Source organism: Diadema antillarum, unplaced genomic scaffold, assembly GCF_040938485.1.
Source record: "Diadema antillarum isolate AM-2024a unplaced genomic scaffold, OU_Dant_1.0 seq00002484_RagTag, whole genome shotgun sequence".
NCBI lineage: Eukaryota > Metazoa > Echinodermata > Echinoidea > Diadematoida > Diadematidae > Diadema > Diadema antillarum.
The window spans coordinates 61,562-84,053 of NW_027273089.1; the positions used below are offsets into that span (position 1 = coordinate 61,562).

At 38.9% G+C, this 22,492-nt stretch overlaps 1 protein-coding gene across 1 annotated transcript; it reads left to right on the plus strand.

Moving 5' to 3' along the window:
- The first annotated feature begins 621 nt into the window (after positions 1-621).
- On the plus strand, positions 622-12,652 carry LOC139714866 (uncharacterized). Its single transcript, XM_071626515.1, has 6 exons — positions 622-790; positions 3,056-5,500; positions 5,873-6,032; positions 6,662-6,803; positions 8,463-8,578; positions 12,243-12,652. The coding sequence occupies exons 2-6, from the start codon at positions 3,222-3,224 to the stop codon at positions 12,285-12,287; spliced, it is 2,742 nt and encodes a 913-aa protein (XP_071482616.1). The 5' UTR covers positions 622-790; positions 3,056-3,221; the 3' UTR covers positions 12,288-12,652.
- Positions 12,653-22,492: the final 9,840 nt, after the last annotated feature.

Here is a 22,492-nt window from a genome sequence, read left to right on the forward strand (position 1 = left end):
AGAAGAACAACAACATTTTTTTAGAGCGATATGACAAGATTGCGAGCCTAGAGTGTTGCCGCACTGATGGTGGTTTTATCATGGTAATGATGACGCGTGAGGAGATCAGAAGGAGGAAGAGGCTGAAGGAGGAAGAGGCTGGGTATAAAATCATGGCTATCCTATATTCCTATATTTTCGGGTACATAATGGTGGACAGTAGGGAGAGGGGGGGGGGGCGGTCATCGAGAAAAAGTTCGCTGGTCCCGAATCGATATCTAGATTGTCTCGGCCATTCCTACCAAGATCCTCCACTATCTTTAATCCATTGTGTCATCAGCGCGCACTTGCTTTCTCTCTTTGGTAACCAGCGACGCTTCGGTACCTTACCGAGTCTGCGTTACCGACTCCGACTTGACCTGCGTCTGTCTCTCGCCTCTTCCAATATGGACAGGTGCATGTAAATTAGATCAGTGTCGCTCGTACCAGAGATACCATACCGCACAACCATAATGGTGTAAACATTGCGTGCGCTCGCAATGTTCGACGCGTCCCCTTCGACCCGACCGTAGATCCCATGTACACCCTCCACCCGCGCCCGTCGTCTTCATGTTTATTTGGGAATCCAAGTGGGAACAACGGGGAGATTGATGCGCGTTTGTACACAGATTTACGTAGAATTTAGAGCTCCCCCAGCCCTTGAGAGTGGGTCAAAATGACCTTACTTTACGGTGTAAACTACGACCAAATTTCGCATTTTACTAGCTGATGATTTCAAGCTTCACTGTATGCTATGTCTGTTTACTGGTTGGTAAGTATGAGCGCATCAATACAATACTACACTCTCTATCAATGCAGTACCAGTAGTAGTGGCCAGTACACTGTCTGTAATTTACATGTAGATCTACATTTGTATAATATTATCCAGATCTATAGGGGTATGCCAGAGCAGAGAGGCCCTAACTTGTTAAATGTACACAATCACACAGGCTCCCCAGGCTTTATTGCCTTGGTCTCACACACACTGTCCAACTAGTAACACTATAAACGAACACTACTACAGTCAAGACTGAACTAACTCATATTATTAGTATTTCAGTAGACAGACTCTAACTGATGCACCGTGTGAAGAAAATGATCAGTGGCATGTCACTCATATAATCTTGTTCATATTATTAGTCACATCGTCATTAGTAGTTTGTCTCATGATTGATGAACGTGGGCGGTGCAATTATTTAAAATAGATAAATTTAAGTATTATGAATATGCAGATCGAGGACCTAATCTTGAGACTCATTGAGACTTGATCTTGGGGACTGTTTTTATACTACAGTCAGTAAAAACTAATTTGGATACAGACTTGTTGGCACAAATCTAGTAATACATCTATACCAGGTAAAATTGTGTATCCATGACCATCTACTGATCTAGGTATCTCAGATTCAGCTGAACCAAATTGCACCGAAATCACAATAGCTTACACTGTATTTCCAAATATACCAATCGCTCATTTATATTTGAACCGTAGCCCGGCCCGACCAGACGCCATAATAAAATATGTGAAGCACGGCCTGTCATGACTTTCGTCATATCGTCATATCGTCGCAGCTGTGTATTTGATTTGAACCATAGCCTAGGATGTCGGCTTTCATGTCGTCACTCAAAACAACTCACTTTTTTGCAAGGGATCACGGCAAACGCTGCCTGCAATATATCTATAACTGAAGTTAATCATCTAATATTATGAAATGAATTTTTCAGGCAACTGGGAGCAAAAAATCAAATGATTATAAATGGCAAATTGAATGAAGTCAGATGAGAAATTAGTTCCCAGATCGCACTAAACCACAGACTGACTGACAGATGAAAGGCAGACATACAGACAGATAGACATACAGGTGTACACACACACACACACACACACAAAATGACGGACTTCTTTGAAATTGCCACAATCATTGCACCATTTAGCTCCTGTGTTGAGTTTTAATTTGCATAATATTAGATAGCTACTCACTTCAGTTCTAGCTTGTGCAGGCAGCATATGTGCCGCGATCTCTCACAAAGAGTGAGTTTTTTATTTAGCGATGACTTGAAAGTTGATGATGCTTTCTGACCACTGATTCCAATCAAATTCATGTGAGAGATTGCTTGGAAATGAGCTATTTAGTACATCCTGTGATTTTGGTGCCATTTGGTTCCGTAGAATTTGAGGTACATGTACACAGTTTGTATGATACGAAAGTGCAACATTGTACATTTGTGCTAACATGTTTTTGTTGAACATGTGAATGCCAGTCTCACACTTTTACAAGTAAGTACAATTTCTGTACCAGAAACGTCTGTGTCTAGTTGTACAGAGACTCCAACTCTCCCATTTTCGACGGGAGATCTCCCGCCGAAAACCCATTTTTGCAAAATCTCCCGTTCTCCCGCTTGAGAGGTAATTTCTCCCGCCCTGGCTCTGTGTCTCCCGTTGGAAAGGATTTCTTACTTATTGCTATCGTATGTTGAAAAAATAAGCCTTAGATAACACCAGAGACCATCTAGAACCCTAGGAACTTCGCGCTTGGCACACATCAACATGGAGTCTCCCGTTTACTAGGGGTTGCAGGCGGGAGAATCTCCAGATCAGAAGGTGCTTTGGGTTGGAGTCTCTGGTTGTACCTTTGATAGACGGGGACCAAGGGACTGTGCTCTGTTTCTCATATGTAGGTCCAATGTGCTCAGCATTTTGATCATAAGACCTAACACAGTTTGTTTTTGTTTTGTATTGTTTTTTTAACTTAGTGTAACATGCAACTTATGCATGACAATAACTTGGAGGCTATTGTATTGATGAACAGAAAATAAGCAATAAAAGTAGGCACTGTGTGATGTGAGAAGACTTCCAGGTGCTAATATACAAGTGTATAGTATAGTAAATGAATAATTGTAAAGAATACTTCTTGATAGCTTTCATGTAATACACTTTTATCTACAGTGTAGAACATATACTGGGACACCCTGTACATTGGTGAAATTGATATCACATTGCTGGTACTTTGATACATTGCCTTTATGTCTTTGTCTGCAGCACCTGGCAGTCTTCAACCTTTCCTCTTCAAGATAACCGCTGCACAGTTTCAATCACGCTGAGATCCTCCTTTACTGATGAACAATGGCTTCCACTTTGCAAACCAGACAGCTCAAGGGTCATCTCCAGTGCAGAGCAATGAGCTTGGTAACACAGTGAGTGCAAGATGCCTATGAGAAGAGTATCGGGGTTGCAGAGTTTCGCAGAGGGATCTTCGCAAGGAGTGTCGCACAGTACAGTGAGATCATCGCAAATGGGTAACAGGCAGTTGGCCTCAAAAGCACCCGCACTAGGGAGCAAGCAGACTCCATCTGGCAAGTTAATGAAGAGGAGCTTGAGCTCAAGTAAACAAACAGGTGATAAGAACTTCCAGAGGAAGGCTTCATCAGGATCCACAGCGACAATAGGAGAGATGATTCCATTTCAGAGAGGGTCCAGGAGAGAGCCTCATGTGCAAACAGTGAATCCAGACAGAGACAAGAATGTGCCAAACAAGAGGACAGTTCAGTCAGTGAATGCCAGTGACGAAAACAGTTCCAGCTTGCCTTCAAGCAGTAGAAATGTTAAGGGTGAGCCACATGAGACATTGTCAACACCAAATCCAGATGGCATGCAACCCATTACTAGTCCTCCGCCAAAGCTTGCCTTGTCAGATGGAAGGCCATCTGTATCGAGAAGCGTAAGACCAAAGCAGAAAAAACTGTTGCCACAGCCTTCCCCCCAAGGTTTTGACCCCAGAAATGCAAATGGAGCCTCAACCAGTGTCAGTCGACCCAAGCCAGGTGAGGTGGAAGTTGTCAGGGTTTCCAACACAAATCCACGTAGAAGAATAGTCAAGAGGAAATCCCAAGCTGCAGCAGGAGAGAATAACAGACGGAAAAATGAAATTGCACCAAGCAGTAGTGGCACTCGGCAGACAATGAGAACAGCAATGGATGACCCAGCGACATCCCTCCAACTAGATAATGAGACATCAGTTCAACAAGAAGTTAGTTCGACTTTAGTACATGAAGATGTTACAGAGACACTTAGAGATGAATCATTGTCTTTATCTTCCCATCCTCAAAGAAACTCTGTTGAAACTGTTAGACCACTTTCAAGATCCACACTACAGACTGTGCATAGGAGCATGCCAGAAAGTGAGAGTATAACTGAGCAAGTTAATTCTAGCAGACACAGTGACATAGAACAGTCTGCCCAATCCTTACCAACAAATGGTAGCGAGCTTCCCACAGAACTCCTGCCACGTCGACTGTCTTCTGCCAGGGTCCCAGTTGTAAGGAGTTTGTCAAGGAATGAAAACATCCGCAGTGGACTTGGCAGCGGTCGCCCAAGTTTTCGGCCTGCCATTGCCACAGCTGCCGAACTGGGTGGAACAAGCAGTGCCTCTCTGGACGAATTGCCCGAAACCTACCCCAACAGTGTCAGGAGGAGTTTTGGTCGTTCACAGCATGATAATGCCACTAGCAGCATGGTGGACAGGCCAAGACTGGGCAGACAGAGCAACATCAGTACAATTCCTCAAGCCCGGCAAAGAGAGCTGATTGATGTGAATACAGCTGCCTCTGTCCTGAGTCGTAGAGTCCCACCTGCTGCTGCTGCTAGAAATGAATTGGCACATAGCAACTCTGTGTCTAGACCTGAAAGTAGCACTGTACGAGGCGAAGAAGATGTCTGGCTTCCTCAGAGTAGACCTCAGAGAAGGGACAGAGAAGCATCTAATGTAGGGGAACCTAGAGAGAACCTACCCCTGAATACATCCTTGCCAGGAACTACGGCCTCTCCTGCAACTCCTTCAACCCGTGATGTTACATTCAGAGATAGTCCTGTGACCGATCTGCAACTCAGGAGAAGGTCAAGATTATCCTCTTCAGACGGTGACAACTTGCCCTCCACGCCAAGCGCCGCCAGACCTGCCGCTGCAATTCCCAGCAGACGGGGCCTCTACAGAGCACTGTCCGTTTTGGAGGATGCTGACCCTAGTAGTTCTCTCACCAGCACAGCAAGGACTGCAGCAACCTCAAATAGTCCAAGAGAAAGACTTACCAGTCGATATGACAGTATGGACAGTGAAGATATGGACAGGTGGCGGAACATCGAAAGTGAACACTCAAACCTTCCCATGGAGCCAAGGCAAAGGCTGATCTACCAAGACAGAGCAAGAGGGAGAACGTCAATCCTGAATCGTGGTTCTTCTGCTCAGAGAATCACCCCATCCAGTGCAGACTCAGTACCAGACTTAGATGACCCTATTGAGTTCCCATCTCTTGAAAGTTCACAACGTATCGCCTTCCGGAACAGATCTGCTGGTGTTAGAAGGGATTCCAGCGAGCAGGAATCCAGTGCTCCAGACACAGGGCAAGACTATGAGATGACACGGAGAAACAGACAAAGTGAAACTCCACCCCCTACCCCAACTCCTGGCAGACGCACAAGAGAAGAAGGGTATGTCCATGTTTTTCCCTCGGTTAATATCCACGGTAAATTATAGAGACGTATAAGTCATTGCCATAAATGCAGGTATAATCACACAATGAATATTAGTGTGGCTTTCATGATAAGACACTTTACAGAGTATGTGTTCTTAACAATTTAGAGTGTTTGTTTTTTAAACAAATGGTTACTCACATACTTTGAAATCTCTATGTCATTACATGAACTCAAATGGCCACAATGAACTGAATTAATTCAAGTTATCTCTGTGTTTGATAGGGATCCAAATTAAGGGCTTGTAAACCCATGAACCAGGTTCTTGAAACGAGACAGTGTGGTTTTGTAGACTTTTCATTTGACTTTGAACATCTCTTTGTCCCACAGTCTGCCCGAGACTTCTGACAATATGATGGAGCATCTTGTCCTTCTGGCCTCACCAATTTTTGGGCCCCTGATGCTGCAGGCATCTCCAGCTGTCCTCTTCAATATGCTGTCCCGAGCTAGGAGGGACTTTGGAGGAGAGTTCGTTGAACTCTTGATTGAGGTATGTATAACAGTCAAGATGTAAACGTCATGCATTTGTCAGCATATTGACATCTAACTACTGTACTCTTTTTGTGATTCTGATGTGAGAACAATATTTACCAAATTCACAGGCTATGTGTACTGTGTACCACAATATTGTAGATATTATGTAGTTGCCGTGACATTCTGAAAATGGTTACATTTAATACAGTGGATATCTATCCGTTCTGCCTTTTGTACTAGTGTTTGTTTTTGGAAGAGAAAGGAAAAATGTCATACCTGGAAAAAGCATTTTGGTCATTCGCTCATAAAACAAAGAATTTATTATGAGCCTTTGCAACACAGGCTTGGCTGTATAGTACTTTTCAGTGAGGATTAAATGTGTAGACCAGTTAAAATCTGTCAGTTTATTTTACCCTGGTACAGCGAGTTTTTGTGTGCATCTGTGCATTAGTTTCATACTTCAAAATTTCACAGCCTTTGATTGAATGCACGTGTGTGAAATAGTTTGAGGAATAGATGACGTTTACAAATTGAACTTAACTATAAATGCATCAGATGCCACACATACCTTACTTTCAGGCAGAGCATCACATAAATTTTTTTGCCCCCCCCCCCCCTTCCTTCTTTTCCACGTGTTCCATGAAGAACGTGGTTCTCAGCCTGTTGGCTCAGCACACTTTTGACGTCACAGGTGCTCAAACCATGAATAACGGTGGAGCGCCCCCACCTGCCTCACAAGAGACAATCGACACCCTGGAGAAGGTCGTGGTTACAGAGAAGATGGTTGGTAAGTGCAAGATTCACTTTTCAAGACTCAAGAGGAGGATGTCATTGAACAAGTTAGACTGTCAGAGATACCAGAGATAGGTTGTATACAGGCCTATATATTTGATTGATCTATGGATGGATTTTGGACCAGAATGGTAGTTAATTATCCACAAGAGTACGTACGTCTTTTACTGCAATAGTTACGGTAATGCCTCTAAAAGCATGTGGAAAATGGCCAATGATGACAAATATTTTGAGTATCTTTTGGGCATTCACTTCAGCAAAACTACTTAACCCTAATCCCACCGGGTTTTTTGAGGGAGTTGAAATCACTGGGGAGGGGCCCTTCAGATCTCGGTCGTGGATCGTGCGATCCTTGTGAAAATTTGCACTAAGGTAGAGGCCAATGTAATCTACAAGACTGTATAGTTAGAATTTTCAAATTTTAATTCATGTATTTTATATTAATTAATTTATGCAAAATACGTTTTTCTGCCTATAAATCAAAAAATAAAGCTCCAAAACTTCTAATTTTTGGTGAACATATTCTTTTTGATATCCTCAACAATGATATTGAAGCAAAATTTCTGTTTCATAATCATTTCTTATGTATTTTATGGTTTATTGAATTTCTTATGTATTTCTTCGTTTTTTACTTTTTGTTTTTGTTATTCATTTCGTCAAAATTTGTCGCAGAAACTTTTTAAAGCATAATCATGCTAAAATAAATCATTATCAGCCATTGAAAGTAAAAATATCTATTTTTATATGAATTGATTGCAAAAACACAATTTACATTGGATTTGTACACAAAATCACATTTTTCAGCACTTTTTGGGTTGACAAATTTTTTTCAAAGGGGCTTGACTTCAAAACGGTATTGCCAGGAGCGACAAATTTGGTCTCAAAAGTTGCGCAATACTTGAAAGAAAAAGTCATAAATTGCGGACTAATCACGTGAAACGTGGGGGGGGGGGGGGAATAGGGTTAAACCCCCGGCAGGTTTTGAAATTGCAACATACAGTAAATGTTTTAGGATCATACTCGGGCAATTGTGCATGGGAAATGTGTGTTGTAGCAAAATCAGCCCGTCCTCAAGGGGTTAAGTTGCAAAACATGTATTTGCAGTTGAAATGGAGAAATATGTGGTTCCACTTTCACATTCAATCACCTAATCTGTAGTATGATCTCTGCATTATTATGCTGTGCTAAAAAGTGAAAGAATGATTAAGTGTTTTGTGTTTGTTGAGATGCTTACAGTATCATCAGAGCCTGCCTGTTCAAATGCATTGCAGGAGAATGTGGGGATTACAGTGCACTCCCGTTGTAACGAACACGGTTATAACGAAATTTTGGATACAATGAAGTAAAATTTCAGGCTGCAACCTTATCTGCTCTATGTTTGTTAGATCTTGTCTATTTGTTCGATTAGAACAACATTTCAATATAACAAAAGAAAACTGCCAGTCCCGAGGACTTTGGTATAATAGGAGTCCACTGTATTTGAGTTTCACAAAATGCTCCGTCTTGAAAATGTACACTGTAATATCACAATGTTACTACACAGCAAGGAAGCAATTCTGGTCTTGATAAATGAGAGAAAGAAGAATGAAAATCCAGACTTTAAAGCAGTAACAGCAAAAAATTCTTTCCCCATCTGTCTTCCCCACCCGTGCAGTGGAAGATGCATCCTGTGCCATTTGCCACTGTGACTATGAGATTGAGGAGGTCCTGGACCGCCTGCCATGCAAACATATTTTCCATAATAATTGCATTACCATCTGGCTGAAGAAGGTAAGTGTAATTTTTTTCCAATTTTTCATTCATGAAATGCTTTTTTTTTTTTTTTTTTTTTTTGGGGGGGGGGGGGGCGGTCGTTTCAACATGAAGTATGCAATTTGTGATTTTTTTCAATGCTGTGATTATCCATGTACATCATTGCTATAGCAACCTGCTTGCTTGCGTGTGGATTTTCAGTATCACAGATACAAGCCCTGCTCTGAGAGACACTGTGTGAACTTTTGCCATTTGTGTGCTTAGAGATGGCAAGAAGTTGTTTGACTAGCAAGTGGGGAATAAAATAATTTCTGAGATTGTGATTAGTTGTTGATGTTGTTGTTGCTACCCTTTTCCTTACAGGCACCTGAATACCAGATTCTCGCGATGTCAACTGATAAATGGGAACCTGGTATGCCAGGTTCCCAAAATGTAGACTAGTGTGTCTCTGCATTTGTGATCTAAATTCATGTTTATTTGTGTTATGTTGCCCAGAAACTGACATTATTTGAAATATTATAGTTTGTTCCAGCAATCTGTTAGCTTTCTGTTTCAAAACTGCATAGTTTCTTTCAATTTACCTTATTCCAGCATATTAGTGTGCTTAATTGTTATCTTACAAAACTTGAATGAAAAGTATGCAGCTATCAAGGCTGAGCTCACTAGATTTTGACTTTTGCTGACCCCATTCAGGTGCCCATCAGTGCACGCTGTATTCATACTTCATGCCTGATTGATATTTTGCATTGTTTGATTGAACATGCAGTTGATAGTGATGTTCAATATACCTTATTCCAGCATGTACACTTGTTATCCTGTAGAAATTTGTATGAAGAAGTATATAGCTATGTGGTGAAAAGGAAAATACATGCATCGCTTGACTGCTTTTGCACAGAGGATTACAAAGCTGTCCGTTCTCTGTCTACTTTATACAAAAAGAATCTTGTTTTGGGGCATTGAAGGCTCTTGGAGAATTGCGAGAGGAACAGGTTATTCCTAGTCATCAGCAAGTGCTGATGGTATATTGTAGCCCCCATGTGAAAAAGGTATTCTGTGCCAGTTGAATAGAATGTTATGGTCATGAGTGGGTGCAAAATGAATGGTACATTGTACAAGTAAGCATGAATCCCGACCTTTCCACTTCATTGAAAACTTACTCGCCCAAGCCACCCCCAAATCCTGTCAACTGACAGTGCTGACAGGGTCACACGGATCCACGCCTCAGCAAACTCAAGGCTTCAGACACTTCATATACACTGTAATTCCTGCACTTTAATGACTGTATTGTTTATGTTTGACTGACTGTGACACAGATTCTTTTGTGATTGACAGTCTAAACTTTGGGGAAAATTCCTAGTACAGTGCACTCCCGTTATAACGAAATGCTCGGGACCGGCGGTGTTCTTTCGTTATAACGAAATTTCGTTATAACCGAACAAACACAATATATAAAAAAAAACAAGGATATCACGCATAGTATTATATTCTAGGTTTGTCGAATACTCATCGTACACTGGAAAGCAATGTGAAATAGGATGGTACCTTTTTAATTTCGTTTAAATATTACATTTAAAACTGATACACACGGAGCAAACACACGGTGATGTGAAGCGTTCTCCCATGTAGAGACGCTATAAAAATGCTTGTTCCGCTACGTATTTTCGAAAGCGATCTACCTTTCGTTATAACGAAGCACATTTCTTTTGTTTTTCTTTGTCAGTGGGGCTCGGAAAAGACTTCGTTATAACGAAAATTTCGCTATAACCGTGTTCGTTATAAGCGAATTTTGTACCATAAACTTTAATGGTGATAATTTTGTGACCAGAGGTTTTATTTCGTTATAATGAAATTTCGTTATAACCGTGTTCGTTGTAACGGGAGTGCACTGTATTTAATCCAGGTGTCTCTGTTTCACAACACAATAACTCCGAAGTACAGCTAGCGCACACAAATCAGCATAATACAAAGTAGAGTTGAAAGAAGAAGGAAAAGACGGGTGGGGGGGGGGGGGGTACTTGCTCAATCAGTGTTCCTCAACCTGCACAATGCCTGTGAAACTGAATATCAAAGGCAAGATCCAAACACTGATGCAGCATATGTTGCCTTGTTTTTATTTTTGCGAATTTTGAGAGTTGCCTGATGCTTGCAAAATTAACACCTGACAATGTACCCAAATGTGTAATACTCTATCCCCCCCCCAAAAAAAAAAAAAAATACAATGTGATTGTGAGCAATGATAATCTGAAATAGTAGTGAATCAATCAAAATGCAATTTCAGGATATGAAACTATAAATCATTACCTACATCCTGCAGAAAACCCCATTTGATTTGCTTCTGTGATGAGAAATGGTGATCTGTGTAAAGCATATCAGAAATCCCTTCCCTCCATATTTTGTAAGGAGACGTGTTTTCCATTGTGTTAACGCCTTACAAATTCCAAGTTGTTCATTGTGTTCTTTCACAAAAGAAAAAAAAAAAAGTCTTTTGAGAAAATGACTGCTTGTTCCTTTTCATTTTCACAAGAGAAATGAAAAGGGAATTATATCCAAAAAGGATGCAGATTTCTGAGATTTGCAGTCTTTCTCTCACTGCATTGCCTTTCCAGCTGAGTTTGTTTTCCTGATTAACTATGAAGCAAATAATTTAGAGCAAATCAATGTGAACATTCTGTCCTTATGATGATGTAAATTATAACATGTCATTTAATCACAAAGTGTATGTAAATTGAAGGAGAAGTCACCTTGCAATGTGTATGACTCGCATATACTGAAATTTCAGCATGTCTGGTTTGTTTCAAGTTGTGAGAGGGTGTCATTAAACCCCAGACTATAAAATTGAAAGGACAAGTCCAACTCCATAGACATGTGGATTGAGTGAATGCAGCAATATTAGTAGAACACATTAGTGAGACAACCTGTTCAAAAGTTATGAATTTTTGAAGTTTCTGCTCAGTCAGTGCTGGATGAGAAGACAACTACAGCTTGTGATGTAACATGTGTACAACAATATAAAGAAAACAAAGAAAATTCAACATATTTTCACTTGTCTCGCATAATAAAAGAACACTTGACTTGCCTCTTTCAGAAGGTAGGGGAATAATAGAGGAAATATGCATTTTTTTTCAAAAAATAAAAATTTTCTGAAATTCTCTTTATATTTTCCTTATATCGTTGTACGCATGTGACATCATACACTGTGGTAGTCTCCTCATCCAGCCGTGACTGCGCAGATACTTTAAAATTAAATTCATAACTTTTGAACGGATTGTCCCATTTTCCCCAAACTTTCACTGATGTTTTCTACGATGTACTAATATTGCTGCATTCCCTTAATCCACATGCATATGAAGGCGGACTTGTCCTTTAATACAGAATTCACAAAGGACACCCAGACTGACTGGGATTATATCACTGACAACAAGATGGCATGCAAGTGTGATGGGGATGGGGATGGGGGGGGGGGGGGGGGGGTTGGATGGACAAGAAATGGAGGGAGAGGAGTACCAACCCTTTGCCGAAATGAATAAGTGGTATGTACAATAAGTCCGCAAATAGCTACTGATGTAACTTATGATTGTAGCATCAACATTGTAGATAAACACTGAACTGGTGGTCTTTTAATGTTCTTACAGTGGTGTATAATCATGTATCGCTTTCTTTCTTTCTTTCTCCACATGTACAGTCTGGGACATGTCCAGTGTGTCGACACAAAATGTATGTGGACTAGCAGATGGCAGTGGTGCTGCTGACCGGTGATGGACAAAACAGTGCTGGTGGTCATGTGTGCAAGGTGTCATGTCAGCTTTGCAAGGATGTCAGCATCGTGCTCCATGATGAATAGATCTGACCAGGGAAATGCTTCTTCCATGGAAACCTTGTAGCTAGCTTCAGGGAAAGTTTACTGTGGTACTTTTAACTTCATGACATAGCTCGACAAAATTGATTCAGGGAAATTAATGTGGACAAGATCAAGAAATGCAACAGCTCTTTCTGTCGCTTTGACCCCTTTTTTCATTGATTGATTTTTTTTTTTCAGAGTTAGCTCAGTGTGAGTAAAACAGACAACGAGACACTCATAGATTTTATTTTTTACTACAGTCCGACCTCTCCTATCTGGCCTCCCTTTATCTGGATCTCACTATTATCAGAATGCAATCTCGGCATGATTTTTTTTTTTCCAATCCAATAATTACGGGGAAAAGTGGGGATTTTAAACTCAAACAAAATTACTACACAAGCTTGCATGAATTACATATTATTCCCAAAATAATTAACATACACTTTACATCCACATTTATGTTTCATTTAAATGATAATATGCATTCAGACATTCACTACCTTCAAATCACTGCAGTATAATAACTTATGCTACCTGCAATAGGTTACGTGTACAGTGTACATGTGTAGCTACCACTGGGTAGGGAGCTGTGAGTCTCCCATATTCGGCCAAATCCCTTATCCGGATGAGCGCCGGTCCCGGCATGTCCGGATAGGAGAGGTTAGACTGTACTTCATTAAAGATGTATCACACAAATATGTAAGTCCACTCAAATTTGGTACACCAGTGCTTGGGAGATATGATATGTGGTCTGCAGACTGGCACTATGTCATTTTCCCCGAGTTAGTCTGGAGTCAAGGAATCTAGCATGAAGGCATGCCAGGAGCTCACTTTAAACACGTATCTCTGTCTCGGAGACCATCCACTTTCTGTAGCATTGTGGATGCAATGCATTCAATGACTTGCTCATGTTCAGCAGAGGTTCTTTCACAATTGGATTGCAATAGGCGATGCTGCTTCTCTGTACAAAAATACACACCAGACCGCCGCACTCCTTGGACATCTAACATATGGTTGCATATTGTGAGTATTACAACCTGTTGTATGGGCAGATGTGGCTCACAGATGGCTTTGGGCTTTGCTCAACATTTTGCTCTACAGATTGAGACCAAAGCAAAAAAAAAAAAACCCAACATGTATGTATATTGATGATATATAAGTCCCCCCTCCCACTTTTCCTTCGTGATGGTATTAAATCACAGGTGATCATACAGGGACACAGTCGGTGGAAACTTCATAGAATTGCTCTTTTGAATTTTATTGGTGTGTGACATATTTCTGTTTGTGGCCTTGCTATGTTGCATAGTGTATGGCATGTCCTGTACAATGATGATGCTTTGCAGTTTCTACTCCAAAGGCTTTTTTTGCTGGTGCTGTGGAGCTGTCAGAAAATATATGATGTGTAGCTTTAAGCAATCTGTTGACTCTACTTGGTAGAGCAGTCATAATAGAGGTAGAAAAATTGTATCACAAAGTATCAATAAAGAAAAAGTTTGTTCTCAAACTCCTTCCCAACATCTTAGTTTTATGTCGTAAACGGCTTAATGCAAGCCCTTCCAATTTTTCATTAACATGTGAGTCGTTTATTAAAGTGGCACAACTAAAACATACATGTTTATCGAATGTCCTTTAACCCATTGAGGACGAGTCCCGACTATACTCGGGCAAGTGTCTATGGGAAATGCGTGTTGTAGCTAAATCAGTCCGTCCTCAACGGGTTAATTTATGGTTTGTTAAGCTATATTTAGATTGAATGATGGGATTTCATTTTGTGAGGACGAGTCCCGACTATACTCGGGCAAGTGTCTATGGGAAATGCGTGTTGTAGCTAAATCAGTCCGTCCTCAACGGGTTAATTTATGGTTTGTTAAGCTATATTTAGATTGAATGATGGGATTTCATTTTGTGCTGCCAAGTATATGGGACATCAGCCAGAATTGTATTACTCCCAAAGAAAAAGCTAATACCTGGGTTGGGTGAATGCAGTGAAGTACAAAGTGATGAATCAGTCAAGACACAATGGATATTGGACAGCTGCATTAGCAGTGATGAACATTTAAATGTCAGGAAGTTGTCAAAGATATTATCCAAGTGGTTTCTGGCAAAAACAAAAACAAAAACAAAACAGCATCCACCCCCTCCCCCACCCCCACCCCCTAAAAAAAAGTCATCTGATAGCAGTTTCAGTTGCAAAAAGTTGCCTGTCTCTCATAAGAAACTTTAAAGGAAAAGTTCTTTCATTTCCGAGAGTGGGATTGATGTTTCTGGTTTCAAATGCTGATAAATGCTGCAGTTGACTCAGCAAAAAGAAACCCTGCAGTTGCAAATTCCCTATAGTCTGCCAGCACATATACAAATTCATCTTATTCTTTGTGAGTGAAATGTTGGGAACCTCTTCACTGCTGAATGATTAATTGACGCATGAATTTTCATTGTTTCCCTCTATAGTCCATACTTTCGGAAACTTTGCCGAGCAGTAGCTTTCTTTGTATATGCAGGAAAGTTTTCTCTGATTGGTCACTTCTTTTCAGTTAAAAAAGAAAAAGTGTCCTTCTTTACAGTGAAGTCAATGCCTTAGACACTCTACCAGTGATTCTGAGTGTTGATTTTTGTCAAATATTTCTTTTTTCTATTTCTCTCTTTCGTGGGAGGTCAAGTACTGTCAAATTAAATGGCTAGTCCTGTAAAGCAACTCACTATGATGGGGGAGGGGTTGGGAATTTTTCTTCTTCTTTTAAACCACTGTTACACATCCTTTACAATTCAGTAACACCATATTATTGCTTTGTTCTTTTTCATTATGATGGAAGAAAGCTGTTAAAGTACTACACAATGGAAACAGTGATAAGCTATTTGTTTTATTTGTGTGACAGCAGTCACTGCCCAATCAAAACTCATACACATTTTTTTTTTTTTTTTTTTTACGAAGACATAGTTTTAGAAAAATTGCTTTTGATTTTGATTTGTTAGGGTATATTAATTTGCAGTGGGTATTAATTCAATGCTGTATCATGTATAGTAGAAATAAAATACACAAAGTGCAAATACTTGTAACTGCCAGAACGTACATAGACTTGTGCTGTTTACAAAACTGACAAAGAGGACTTTGGTTTAGATTGTGTTATGAACCATGACTGATGCTACGTGATAGTGCTTCTAGTTGCTAGTGACTTCAATTCTGAGTGCTGAAGGTGTCTTCCAGTTATTGCAAAGTTTATGGGTGTCACATGAAAGACAGAGTTCTCGGGCAATGTCTACTCTGTCAAACTGTGGATGAGTTACGAGGATCATTTAAGTAGATCTGGCGTGTCAGATTTTGTTTTAAGCTGTTTCCTGCCATAGTACTGCAATAGGCATCAAAAGAGTGCATCAAGTGTCTTTCTTTCATTTCTTTCTTTCTTTTTATAAATGCTTGGGGCTTCTACCAGGTACCTGGAGTTGAAACCGTCTTTGTAATTACTTTTTAATGTACATCTCTAAGTGAAAAGTTGTAATATGGAGTCGTCATGTCAGCTGCAGTGAAAATTTGTCACCTTCTAGCATATAGAATTGGGTTTGAGTACTGAGAGGTAGATTTCAATTTAGCATCACCTGATAGTGTTGTCTTCTGGGCCCCATTTCATGACAAGTTGATGTGATAGCAGCTCTTGCTGGAATAGCATTTGTCATGAAAATGTCAAATATCCAGCTTCCTGATTGGCTGTTGCTATGGAAGTTCCCATGCCAGCAAGAGTTGTTATCCTAATACATTTTTGTGTAATGGGGTCCTGATCAGATTCACATGGCAATTTAAAAGCATTATGTACCTTCCTGTGCAAGTTCACAAGATTTGGGTGCATCATATTGATTGTATTTGTGGACCCATGGATCCTTTCATTATTTTGTTGCTCATGATGCTTAATTATTTTTGACAAGAAAGATATTGAAATAGAATTATGTAAGTGAATCCTTGTTTCTGTGGGGTTAATTTTCTTATTTTGCAGGGGAACAAAAAGAATTATCACATCCCCAAACAGTAAGAAAATAGCAACATTGGACCGGGTGCTGAGTTTTATATGCGGCTGTGGTGATAGAGTTTCTCTTGTCTTTTCACAAAGTGTCATAGATCCTAACATCTGATCATGGTTTTGCCGGTTTACAATTCACAATTTTGTGAGGCATGCTCTTTCCTAGTCGGTGAGAAAGTGTGGCCTAAGATTCAGAGCATTATTATGTCTCTTATTTAATCATCATCATCATCATGGATATGTATTTGGAAGCTTGTGCAGTGATTCACCCCCTATGCAGTACATGTGCTGAATAGGAAGCCAGTGATGATGGATGGAAGCTAATTCAGTCTGTTTAGTTAAGTGAAATTAGATATATTAGAAGCAGACAAGAAAAAAATGGTACCATGTCATGTGGATTTGTATGTTTGAGCACACTTTGTGTGTTATTGCCGAATGAGAATTATATTTGATATATAATAACATGTATCACAGATTTTATTGAAAATGTGAAAAAGAAGACTGGTTTCTTGAACAAAAATGTAAAAAAAAAAACTATAACAATAAACCCAGTGATGATGTATACCTGGTCCAGAAATGACTGCTCAAGGAAATATAAAAATAAGTCTCTAAAATTTTGCGTGTCACATTGTAATAGTATATTTCCTGATTATTATTATTATTATTATTCTCTTTTGAGAATGTTTGTCATGTCTTTTCAAGTCATAAAACTGAGCTTCATGAAGTTTTTACAGTGTAGTTTAGAGATCATAGGCAATTACACGACAGAGTAAAGACCTAATGACCTGTCATCATGTCAGGACCACCGGAAACTTGTATGATGCCCTAATGTCAGGAGAATTGTCTGATGAATTGATGCACCAGTATTAATTGCAACTTAAAGTTTTACCCCGTCAGCAGGCAAAATGACAGTGGTAGTTGATTTTGATGACAATGAATAATAACATTATGCTGACAAGTCACTCAAATGCTGCTGACTCTAATGATTCACATTATTAAAGTTTAGATGAAATGAGATTGTGATTGATGTGCGGAAATGAAGTGCATCACTAATAATGTTCTGTATGTTCACTGCTGATGTGCCCCGAGAAGAAGATAGAAAAAAGGAAGGAATATAATTAGTCTGCAGAATACAGACCTTCTTTTTCCAAAGTCAATGTGCAAAACTGAATGATACCATACATTTAGAACAGTGCAACTTCGTTTGCATAGGAGGCAAGAATGATAATGGTAATAACTATAACGCTTGGTTGTAATTGTAGCAAAAAGATGATTTGTGTAAGGGAAAGTTGCTGCAGTAGTTCTGATTCAATGGACAAAGCAATCGTGAATCACACCCCTGACCATTTCGTTAATAGATGTTCGATTTTATTGAGATAAGAGACAATATTGTGGATTGAGTTATGGATTCTATCACGAAGTGCTTAGAATTATCTTGTTTTGTTGATAAACATCAAGGGCAAGTTTTACAATTACTCGAGATGACTGTGAAATGTCCTTCGTTAGAAGATGTTTTGCCTTTGGGTTTTTTTCCATGAGAGACATCATACAGCTATTACGAAAACAGAAGTTCATTTTCCCCGTTGAGTGTGAAAACAAGTCTAAGCGACTTTTCCCTTTTTAATGGGAAAACTTTTTGTGCAATCCCTTTTCATCCCTAAGCGAGCGTGTTTTCAATTTTCCACTGAAATTGGGAAATTCTTTGATAGTATACAGTCTGGATCGTGTTTTTTTTTTGAAGCAACTGACTTACATTTAGCAAACAATCATCCCCGACATTCGGGTAGAAAGCAAACAAACCATGGTTGCTGTTTAATCCCTTTCAATTGTTGGCCTTTGTATGTTGTGATTTCAAAAGGTTTCTATAATCAGCGGCGAATGTGACATTAACATACAGCGTAGATGTATGATACCTGGTACATTCATGGACCATGAAATGGATCATGAATTCTATAATAAACCACAAAAGTGCATGTATGTCATTATATGACCTTACATTTCTTTCCTTCACTTTCACATGATTTAATCCATATTGCAAACATCCCTTATTTTTTTTTGTGTCACAGTCTTAATGAACCACCCAGTTAGTGTATTAGTGGAGCCGCCATCTATCGTGACCTGACAATAGTGTGTGATGCCCCCCGGCCTTGTAAGGGTTAAAGCGTTCCACTGCCCGAGTAGGCCATACATATTTTCATAGTCCAAGCGCCACAGTGCATTAGAACTCGCCGGAAAAGACGGAGATAAAATGTCACAGGCCATACTATTCAATTCTATGATAATTTCCGGAGCTGCAAACATGATGCACATTATAAAGTATGGTGCATCATATTGACTTAGAATACGATATATGTTTGATATATGATAATGATATCTGCGACAGTTGGTGTGTATGGTGTAATCTATTCAGGCGTATTTTGCACAGAGATAATGTGTTCGATAGTCCTACCAGATATAAGTGTGGTGTCTACTTCAAGTGGTATTATTTCAATCAAGTATCTGAAATCAGAGTATTGAAACAGTCACAGTATTTATATGATCATGTCTGTTTGGGAAAATGTTTGTTTGACAGAGAGTGCTGAATTCAAATAAAAGACTTGAAAGAAAAATATGTTAACATATATCTTTTTTTTTTTTTTTTTGTATGTTTACGTGCAGTTCATGATTTCACCAGTATGTGCTATCTACACGACGTACATGTATGTGTGATTAGCTATGTGAATGCAAATCGCTCTGTACTGTGTATACTGCATGAACTGGTGTACATTTTGCGTGCAGAATGTTTGCATGGACCAATGTTCGAAGTCTTTACATTGTAGGTGACGCATTTTAAAGGGGGGGGGGGGGGGGGGGGGGGGGGGCGCACCCGGTGCGCTTCTTGAATCTCCCTGATGTGTATGTTTGTGTGGGCATATGTGCATGTATGTATGTATGTACAATGTATGTATGTACGTATGTGTGTATGTATGTATGTATGTGTGTGTGTATTTATGTATACACGTTGTATGTATGTATGTGTGTACTTAAGTGTATGCCGTATGTATGTTGTGCATAAGCATGTTATTAGTATTGGATGTATACGTGAATGTATGTATGTATTGTATACCTCCAATAAAATTTTGCCTATAAATGCATGCACATGCTTGTATACAATGTGCAATAACCGGAGGGCCAAACCCCAAAAAGTCGCTTACTTAACGAGTGAGTTGCACTCTCTCTACAAACTAAGTAGACCATGCTTATTTTCAAGTTTTTATTGTAACAAACAACATTCCACTGGTCTACCTCAAAAAATTTGTTGCAAAAGCCTCCAAATCCAAGATGGCGTCCAAGATGGCCGCCATATTTACTGAATTTGTTATTTGAAAGATAGAATTTGATTGAAACTTCAGACTTCAACAAATTTGATGTCATATGAAAGAGAATAAAATTTTCTACAAGTTGATACCATTTTTGTGGGTTATTGTGATAATTGGATTGAGATTTTAAGGAAAAAACACTCATGTTTTGATATTTTCTGAAAAAAGGAAAATCATGAAAATGCTTGATTCAGCATAAATCACAGAAAAACTGGAGGATTATCTTGAAACGTTTCAAGAATTTTGTTTGACATATAATTAATATTTGGAGAAAAATAGGGGTCAGTACCATTTTCGGTTCAGGAGTTATAATGTCTCAAACTTGAAAACTCACTATGTAAAAAGGCCACTTTAGTTGTGACAAGACCTTGTTGGTCGTAAAAAAAGCCTGCGCGCGCCAAGACTACTACACGCACCACTGGCACTGGCGCTTGTAGCAGTGCCAGTGGTGCGTGTAGTAGTCTTTGCAAACGCAGACTTTTTCTTTGACAAACAAGGGTTTGTGCCTGCAAACTAAATTTTCATGCCAAGTGGTAACTCAGGTGACGCTGATTGCAATTATTTCAAAGTAGATTGTTCTGAAGCAGACGAGATGAAGCAAAAAATATCTTTCAAATAGAGGTAGAAGCTTGAAACACTAACCTTGCTACAGAAAGTTTAAAACAAAATTTGGATCAATCACTCAAAAAATTCAAAATTGCAGGCCATCGAAGCTGACATAGTGTATTGCGCCAAAGTAAATGTATCATTTCGATTTTGATACAATTTTGTCTGTATCGCTGTCTATTTATATGGTTTTTATATATTCTGAATATTTTAATGGTATTTCAAACCATCTTAGGTTTTTATGGAGACATTTTTCAGAATGCACCATGAATATTTCTCTAAAAAGTAAAAATAAAATAAAATTAAAAATGTTTCTGAAAACCATGCAGAAATTAACATCTTTCCCATAATATAATCAATATTTGGAGAAAATTAAGGGTCAGTTTTGTATTTGGTTCAGGAGTTATAATGTCTAAAATTTGAAATCCAATTTTACATAATATATATTTGCACGCATCTGTTCCCAAAGACGTCACGGAGGGTCAAATCCAGGATCGTGCTTACTTCTCGAGTTCCACTCTCTCTATAAACAAGACCATACATAATATTAAGTATACTAAGCAATGTTCCGTAAGTACACCTTAGTAGATTTGTTGCAAAAACCTCCAAAGTACAGATGCGGTCCAATAGGGCCGCCGTTTTTATTGAATTTAACATTTCAAACATAAAATTTGATAGAGACATTGGATTGCAACAAATTTGATGTCATTGATTATGAATTAGGAGAGCAAAACTTCCTAAAAGTTGATACCACTTTAGCTGTGTATTGTGATAAATTGGGGGGGGGGGGTGTTGTTTGCTTCTCTTTTTTTGGGGGGATACATATTTTTATATTGTTTTGAAAAAAAGGAAGAAATGTAAAAATGCATGATTTAATATTTATCAAAGAAGAACTGAAAAATTGTTTTGAAACCTGCGATTGAGATTGAGATTTACTGAGATTGAGACATAATTCATATTTCTGGAATTATAGGCAATATCATACACTGTTGACAAGTTAACATCTAAAACTTGAAAAAATTATATTTATGCATTATGAATTTTGCATACAATGTGTTTACATGGTCACATATAATATTGTTATCGTCTAGTGACTTGCAAGTACCTGCAAACTAACTTTTCATGCCAAGTGGTAGGTGACGCTGATCGCTATTACTGTAGCATTTCATCATAGTAGATTGTTTTGAGGCAGATAAGATTGAACAGAAAGTATTTTCCAAAAAGATATAGGAGCTTGGAATTTGGCACAAATTTTGCCAATGTGTAATATTTAGCGATAAAAATAGTATCCACACAAAATTCAAGATGGCGGTAATTAATCGAGGTTGTCGTTCAGGCATTATTTACCATTAGTGCACGTAAAACAAAAACCCAACTTTAGTTAATTCCTCAAAGTAGTTCTAAACTGTGAGTTAGGGATAGAACAACTAATGTACAAACTTAAATCAGTATAATTAATGCTAAATATTGTTAGATATACTAAATCGATCTGATAAGATCTTTTTATATACTAAATTGTTAACAGTTATCATGGTTTAGGTTATGGTTTCTTGAAAAGAAATGGTGTCATCTCCGTATGTTTTAGGCTTTATTATAATTTTTTTTGCATGGTAGAATGTTTTGTGATACAACTAACCTGCACATATAAATCGAATGTGATATCTCTCCCAGTGGTAAACAATACCTTTAGTGTGTTGCGTGAAAGTTAAATCTCAACTTATAACTTATAATTTGATATATTTTGTTCAATCTTCTTATATTGCTGTCTATTACATGTTTCTATACATCCGAACGATATTGTACTAGTGTAAACCATATTGAGGGTCTTTTTTTTTGGGGGGGGGGGGTGGAGCTCATTCCAGTGTTTGGGTAAGGCCCAATTTTTGATAAAAAAGAAATGCTTCTGTATCAAAGATATGCTTTTTTACTTGTATGTTACTCTTCTGTTGTAGAAACGTGAATGATGATGGTATAATATGTGTAATAATGTCTGATGCGCAGATGTCCTTGAAAGCCCTTCTGATCCGAACCCCCCCCCCCCAAAAAAAAAAAAAAAAAATCTGACATGGCGGCAATTTCCCAACTTTGCTCTTAAATGTGTTGTGCGAAATTACTTTTTTCA

Coding starts and splice junctions, on each gene's coding strand:
- LOC139714866 (XM_071626515.1), top strand. CDS start 3,222: ATGCCTATGAGAAGAGTATCGGGGTTGCAGAGTTTCGCAGAGGGATCT. Junction 6,033..6,661: donor TCGTTGAACTCTTGATTGAG/GTATGTATAACA, acceptor TGTTCCATGAAG/AACGTGGTTCTCAGCCTGTT. Junction 8,579..12,242: donor TTACCATCTGGCTGAAGAAG/GTAAGTGTAATT, acceptor CCACATGTACAG/TCTGGGACATGTCCAGTGTG.